Here is an 8,042-nt window from a genome sequence, read left to right as displayed (position 1 = left end):
GTTGCAGGCTGAGGGTGAAATGCAGCAGTCGTGACATACATTTCTGCATACCCTCAGAAGATGAAAGCGTTGCAGCAGGGGGAAAAAACGGGAGCTGCTGCCACATGATTTCACAAGACCATTCCTGGGATTGCACTTCTTCCTCTCCTTCTCCATAATAACTGGCGATAATCCCTTTTGTGCCTGTGGTGCTAACAGCCAGTTTGGAGATTTTCCATTGAGAGAAAACAAGGAGGGAGGTGGGGGTGTGTGGAGGAGGAGGTGCTGGTGGTGGGAGTGTGGTAGGGGGTGCTTTCACCCACCTCCTCCTCTTCCTCCTCGTCCTATGCGGTGAGCTCTCTCGTCATTCCCCCCACCTCGCCTCCTGCAGGCAGAATATGGCTGCAGCGGAATCCCGTGACGTCACGAGACTGTTGCCGTGGAGACGACGGTGACGAAAACGGGGCGTCACCTCCTGATACCACGTGGTCCTCCTATAAGCTGCATTGGCTGGCTCGAGCAGCGGCAGTTCAGAGCGGAGCGCGGACGATTGGAGTTCAGTCTGCGCGTTTGATGCCACATAAAAAACCAACGGTAGCTAACGGTTAGAGGACCAGGACCACAGAGGAAATATCACTGCATCTTTTTGCTTCATATTTTTGAACTTTTGGATATTTATTCATCGCTGAACATGGCCGTGACTGAAGCTGGATGTGATCTAACTTATTGCAAAATGAGGGGAATTGTAGCCGTTCTCACTGGTGAGCCTAAAAAAAATACACTTTTTTTTTTACAACGCTTCCCAAATATTGATCACTAAATCAAGTTGTAAATTACAACAAATTAAGCCTGTCTTTTAAATTATTTTTAGTAATAAAAATCAGATTTAAATAAATTAATTAAAAAGATTGTTTTTATTTATTTTGTTCTGCATTTAAATGGTGGAAAATTCAAACCTGGACATAAACGAAAGCGGTATGGAAATCTGAATAAATATGTCAAATCGGGTTATTTGTGTTGTAATAAGGATTTGTGATGGAAAATGCTTTGTTGGCCGCCACTGTTGGTATCTGAATGAATGACCCAAGTGGTTGCATAACCTATAAGCCCGCGACATAAGAGGTCTATACACACTACACGCAAGCCTACGCTGGAAATGCGATATTTAAAACTCACAAATTGCGGATTAGGACTCAAACACAGATTTTTTTTCTCTCTCTAATTAGAGAGAAGTGTTTGGATCACGATTCAGCCTGTGTGTGTTTGATTGTTTGTGTCATACTAACATAAAGGGGTTCCCTCTTTTTCTGCAGCTTTCATCAAGGAGAGAAAAATGGGTTTGAATGACTTCATCCAGAAGCTGGTGTCTACTCCACATATCTGCCAACAGTGAGTATTCATATTTTAAAATAAAATAAACAAATAGAGATGGTTGGAAGTGTAAGATTTTGGTTTTGAAAATTGACCTTTAATTGAGGGCACAAAGAGCATCTCTCTTGGCTCCAGTTACTTCCTGGATTTCAGAGCTTCTAGTGTTTATTTCTGACTGCTATCCCATTCATGATTAGTGCACACAGGTCCCGACCAATCCAATCAGCCACCTGGGTTTAGCAGGACATTCTGTTAAAAGCATAATCTGGGTCCAAGAAGCCAGGTTAAGAATAGTTCTTTCATGACAGGCTTGCTAACAATCTCACCACTGCATAATCACCTCTCAAGCAAATCCCCTGTGTTCCCTTGACAAGGATAAACCTGTAATTCAATTATTACATGATACATGGCTTGGCCCGTGACACAGGTCAGAGTGGGGTGGGGTGGGAAAAAGACAAAAAAAAAACCCAGGTGTTGCATCTGACCTCTCCAGATGCTCCAGGAGGGCATCTGAGCTGGACCCCTGAGTCCTGCAGAGCAGGCTGAACCCTGTCTTTGCGGATCAGCAGCTTAAGGTTTTCTCAGACAGGTTGAGCTTTGACAAGCCTTGGTGAACTTGACCTGTCTGGAAGTTTCAGACAGTCATTGGAGTCGCACCTACGCAGAGGACATCCATTCAGCTTCTCAGTTTCAGAAACCTCTTAAGAAATCTCAAATCCAATCATCTGTGCTGAATAAAAAACAGGTGAAGTCAGAATCCTCCGTATGAATGAGTCTTTGTCTCTCTGTTTTCAGTGTCGAAGTTAACAACTTCCTGAAGATTGATGAGAATCAGAACGAGGAGGTCGAAAATGAACTTCCTGATAGTGATGTAAGCAGAAACTATTTACTTTCATCACAGTCTGACTCATTTTATCTGTAAAATGTGGCACTGTTGTGATCTTCCCCGTGTTGTATCTTTCAGATGTGCCTAAATTCTCAAAGTTCACTGGCTGAGGACACTCAGTAAGTATACTTCAAAGAAATCTCTATGCCACAATTTTGACAAACATAGATGAGAACAAATTATAAATGAAATTTTCTATCTTTTTCTCTTCTTTAGGATCAAGCCCTGTGATTTTGACTACCTTAAAATCATCGGAAAAGGCAGCTTTGGAAAGGTGAGTCTGTCCTTGCGTGCAGCCTTTTATGTAACTGCTCTCCTCCACACATGTAGGCCATCTCTGCAACTACATTACTAATGCAAATGTTTGATGGCAAACAGGTTTTACTGGCTCGGCACAAGGAGACCACCAAGTACTATGCTGTCAAAGTGTTACAGAAGAAAATCATCCTGAAGAAGAAAGAGGTAGGACCCCCGAGGGCATCTTGAACTTATTTATTAAATCTATTTTCTCTCTGCTGGTAATGTGAAATGCAATGAAAACAGTGCGTTATAATCCATCTTCTCTCCTCCAGCAAAAGCATATCATGGCTGAGCGCAGTGTGCTGATGAAGAACATCAAGCATCCCTTCCTGGTGGGGCTGCACTACTCCTTCCAGACTACTGACAAGCTGTACTTTGTGCTGGACTACGTCAACGGTGGAGAGGTAAGCCACAGTCCGGCAGAATGAGGACAGAATATATAACCTTGTTTGAAACAGATGCTGACAGATGTTTGCTTTTTTCTACTCCAGCTGTTCTACCATCTCCAGAGAGAGAGAATCTTCCTGGAGCCCAGAGCCAGGTTCTACGCTGCTGAAATTGCAAGTGCACTTGGCTACCTCCACTCTCTGCACATAGTGTACAGGTAAAGAGTAATGCCACAGCTCCCCCTAGTGGAAATCTGTAAACCTGTGCCCTGATGCATTTAGAGTAAACATTTCTTTGTCTTGTTTTTGACAGGGACCTGAAGCCAGAGAACATCCTGCTAGACTCACAGGGCCACATTGTCCTAACAGACTTTGGCCTCTGCAAAGAAGGCCTTGAGCCCAACGGTACCACGACAACCTTCTGCGGGACGCCTGAGGTAAAAGATACATCTTTAGACATTTGTTCATCATCAGTATGAACTCAGTAAGACTTCTGAGGAATAATGTTGGACTTGCATTGAACTTTTCTCTCTGTTTTTTTCTCAGTATTTGGCTCCTGAGGTTCTCCAGAAGCAGGCGTATGACCGCACTGTCGACTGGTGGTGCCTGGGATCGGTGCTCTATGAAATGCTCTATGGACTTGTAAGTGGAAACCGGTGACTTTATGCCTTTTTAAATCTCCTGATTGTTCATACAAGATTAACACAACTCCTTTCTTTTTTTGAAACAGCCTCCATTCTACAGTCGCAACACGGCTGAGATGTACAATAACATCCTGCACAAGGCTCCGGTGCTCAAGCCCAACGTGTCGAATGCAGGCAGGGACCTGCTTGAGGGGCTTTTGCAGAAGGACCGCACCAAGAGGCTGGGAGGAAAGGATGACTTTGTAAGTGCACACATCGAATAGAGCCCTGATTCCCAGACTGTGGGCTGCAGTCCCCTAGTGGCCTTTGCAAATACTGCAACTGGGCTGCAAGAAGTCACCTGCTGTAAATTAAAACCATTTACCAGCAGTATAATTTAGTATAAAGTTGCAGTTAAGGGTTTGCGTTTTTGAAAGAAATAGAACAAGTCAAACAAAGGGTTGGAATTAAAATAATTACACAATCATTGCTAATTTTCTGACCTACTTTTGAACCCGAACTCGTCCAAAATCAAACAAAGGAAGCACAAAACAAGGAAATACTTGATCTTAGGCTTGTGTGATGGTTGAAGCTGTGATTAAAGTTTTGGGTGGTCCAAAAAGGATTTTCACATATTGAAATGTGCCACAGACCTCTCAAGTTTGGGAATGGCTAACATACAGGACTGTAACAGATTGTGACACTTGTTTTCCATCACTGTGCTCATCCAGTTTCTCTTTTTCCTTCAGCTTGAACTGAAGTACCATTCGTTCTTCTCTCCAATCAACTGGGAGGACCTGATGGCCAAGAAGATCACACCTCCATTTGTTCCATCAGTGGTATGTATTACTCATTATAATTTAATCAGAATGATTTGTTGTCCCAGAACACGGCTATCACAGTATCACTTTCACGTTTCACTTCACGATTATAGCGAACTACATTAATGCAATATTAATTGGAAGTGCATGAGAGGCTTTAACCATAACGGTACAAAAGCATTAAAAAGAACAGTTACACAATATTACTGCGTCTGCTTTATTGACATCTGCTGGAAATCCAAAGCCTTTTTGTTAATGAAATAGTCAGAAATAGAAGGAAACTAATAGATTTAGTGAATGTGGACATTGTGCTTATGCCATGAAACACCCTGATATCAGTGGCAAATTCATTATTATACATGCAATTTTTCTAACGTCTTCCCCTTCTTTGTTTTACAGTCTGGTCCCACAGACCTGCGACACTTTGACCCCGAGTTCACCCACCTGCCAGTGTCGTCCTCTCTTTGCACAGACACGCTGACTGTGACCAGCAGCGTCAAGGAAGCAGCCGGAGCCTTTCCCGGCTTCTCTTACGGGCCTCCGGCCGAACACTCCTTCATGTGATCGCCAACATTTCTTCCCGTCTGTCCTGAGATTGAGCAGGAAGCAGGACAAAAGCTCCAGACTAAGTGTTGCTTTGACACATGGACCAAACTGGAGCGGCTTGTCTAGGAGGACGTTATAAGAGGATCTAACTGACAAGAACACTGAGGGATGAGGGTCAGATCTTGAGTTAGCTTGTGCATGACCAGTGTACAGATGGAGGACTCTCATGTTACAACACCGCCGGCCCTACAGACTTCTGCCTCAACCATCAAACTGCAATACATATGTGCCAAGTATGGATGCACGTCGTGGCCCTAAAACATCTCTGATGGCTCCGGTGAAGTGACATGAAGAGAAGTGCCTGAAGTTCAAAAGGCAGTTCGGACGACAACAGCAGAGCCAGCTTTATCGAAAAAAACAAAAACATCGAGGCAGTTTCTTTTGTTTGGACTTTTGACGAGAACGCTAGCCGTTTAAAGGTGATGCCTTCATTTCATTTCTACATATGTCCAAGCTCTGTTTTTCTTAATGTTCACACTGTGTTTTGTCTTCATGTGAATGCTTAATTGCACTCGAGGAAACAAGGGTCACGAAAAGTGAAGCTTATTTTGCTTGAAGCATCAGAAACTTTGGATTAGACAGCTGTATATCTCTTATTTAGCTTCATATCTTTGCTCTGAACAAAAAGAAATGACAGTATCTCGATATTACGCACCTGCTAGTACTTCTTGGACCAAACAGACTCATTAAGACTTTATTTTTGACCCGTTTGTCCTCATGAACTGAACTTTTATTGTACTGTGTAGAAAAAGAAAAGAAGTTCCATATATTTTATTAACCATAAACATTCACTGTTTACTAGATTATGAATAAATTCTAAATGTCGATTAGTGTATCAAAATATAGTAGATTTATTTCATCCATAGCAATATAATTTAATTTTGGGTTTTCACTTACTTGTCATCTTCATCTAGCGACTACATTAGTTTATATCTGCTGTTTGCAAACTTTACAAAGGACTAAGGAAGAGTTCAACCAGCAATAACAGCCCCACATCAATGATAGCACATGGATACTGTATATCAATCTTATTTTAACTTAAAAGTGATTGCTGTTTTATTGCAAACACTCCAGACAAACTGTAGAGTCTATGATCACAAATGTCTGTGTATTTATGCATCATGTAGAGAAGAACTGTGAATGTCTTGTGCCTGTCCAAGGCGGCCTGATCCGTGTATAATGTATCTACATATCTCTTCCCCCTAAACCTGTTGGTCCCTTTTTTCTAGAAAGATATGTTTAAAAGAAAAAAGCTTAATGAACTCTGTGAGGAACCCGCTGGGTGGAGTAGGCACTGGCGTTGTTGAGCCTCGGGCCTCCTGCGAAAGATGGTTCTGGAAAGTGCAATAAAATATTGTTAACACGGAAAGAATAATTAAATATTTTATCTCTTTATATCAAAAGTGTAAGGCAACTTTATGCTCTGATAGTCATTATTAAGAGAGGCTTGTCACCTGAGCACGGATTACTCATGATATCTTTTTCTCCATTTTTAAATCTCCATATTTCAGGTTTCTGCATCCCCAGAAAAGAATTTTAAAGCCTGCTGAAAATAATAATACTAAAAAACAAGGCAGCACACAGTTCTAGATCATTTTCTTCCATATTTGGAAGCATTAAGTTTCTGTTTTGTATTTTTTATGTATATTTATTTTCATGCCACTGCTACTGTACAAACAAGACTATTTACATGATCAACTGAAAAAAACTGAACTGTAATCTGTGTCAGAAATGGCAAATAAAGTCTCTAAATCTAAGTCTCGTCTACTGATATTTTTTTTTGTATTAATGACCTAAATCTACAAAGTAATTATTAACTGAAGCTTGCAAATGATTGCATGCTGCAGGTATCTCTGCTAGAAAGCGAGAGGTTAAAGTTTACAGGAAATCTTCCAGATGTATTTATATTTTATTATTATGAAATTGTAGAAGCTAAATGAATAATTTTTCTACATACTCTGACAGCTTTTACTTTAGCTCCTTAATTCAGTTGTGCTGTGAGGATGTAAACAGCAGGTGAACAGGTATCGCTTCCTTACATTTAAACTATGTCAGCATGTCTTCTGATGAAGGAAAAATACTCAAGCCCCATTTCCTCCAGTTTGCTTCACAGGCAAATTGATTGTTGGAAACACCATCAACGGCCAAACAGGTCAGCAGCTGGCCAGACACACCTTTTTATTTACCCTGAGCCATAGGGTCACAGGTTGAGTTTAACCTTTCCACCTGAGCCCTTTTAGCCTTTTCCCAAAGGAGAATCACAAGGATTGTGACAAAAGTATTTCCAGGCTTTCTAATCAGTTTTTAAACGCGGGGCATAATTTCCTCAAGAATACAAAAGATTCTGATTGATCAGATGGCCAGAAATGAGAGAAAAATAGACTTCTTCTTTCGGCTGCTCCCTTTAGAGGTCGCCACCACCTCCTCCTCTGAGGTGCCTGGAGCTCCATGTTCAGCGTATCCACTTTCCCTCCTCTGCACATGTCCGTCTCAACCAAACTTTGTCTCCAAACTCCTCAACCTGAGCTTTCCCTCTCCTTTCATTCCTCTTTTCTCTCCAGACTCTCTTCCACCTGCTAACTACTCTCACTACAGATCACATTACACAATTATACTGTTCACTCACACTTAAGTGCATAGTCATATATATTTCCACTATAAGGCAACTAACAGTGGTTTTCATTGTTAACTATTCAGTTCATTGTTCAGTTAGTTACTTGAGGTATGAGAAGACATTAAAAAGGATTTTAAAAAAATGTGCAGGTGGCAACTACACATAAAATAAAATAAAGACATTTTAATGAGAAAATAGATAATCTAGAGCACTACAGTAAGGTCTGGGCTTGGGCTGCTTAGGCTGCTGCCCCTACGACCCAGCAATGGATAAGCGGAAGAAGATGGACGGATGGATGGTCTACTGTTTTAAAAATCTTTCAAAATTTAGATTGTCTTAAATTTTAAAATAATTGCTGATTATAATAGAATTATTGCTCATATACTGTTAACTTATTTATGTGCTACTATTGTGTTCAGTCTTTTGAACGGCACAGTAAGGCTGAAAATGACACCT

At 41.2% G+C, this 8,042-nt stretch overlaps 1 protein-coding gene across 1 annotated transcript; it reads left to right on the top strand.

Moving 5' to 3' along the window:
- The first annotated feature begins 498 nt into the window (after positions 1-498).
- si:ch211-195b13.1 (STKc_SGK domain-containing protein) lies at positions 499-6,729 on the top strand. The gene is made up of 13 exons (XM_065470517.1): positions 499-740; positions 1,293-1,368; positions 2,146-2,221; positions 2,315-2,355; positions 2,453-2,510; positions 2,615-2,698; positions 2,809-2,940; positions 3,028-3,140; positions 3,236-3,359; positions 3,469-3,564; positions 3,653-3,808; positions 4,295-4,384; positions 4,766-6,729. Exons 1-13 carry the CDS (start codon positions 671-673, stop codon positions 4,928-4,930), a joined length of 1,281 nt encoding a protein of 426 aa, XP_065326589.1. The 5' UTR covers positions 499-670; the 3' UTR covers positions 4,931-6,729.
- Positions 6,730-8,042: the final 1,313 nt, after the last annotated feature.

This window comes from Pelmatolapia mariae, linkage group LG22, assembly GCF_036321145.2.
Source record: "Pelmatolapia mariae isolate MD_Pm_ZW linkage group LG22, Pm_UMD_F_2, whole genome shotgun sequence".
In the NCBI taxonomy this organism is placed as follows: domain Eukaryota; kingdom Metazoa; phylum Chordata; class Actinopteri; order Cichliformes; family Cichlidae; genus Pelmatolapia; species Pelmatolapia mariae.
The sequence above is the reverse complement of the archived record's forward strand: the minus strand, read 5'-3'. Positions and strand labels throughout refer to the sequence as shown.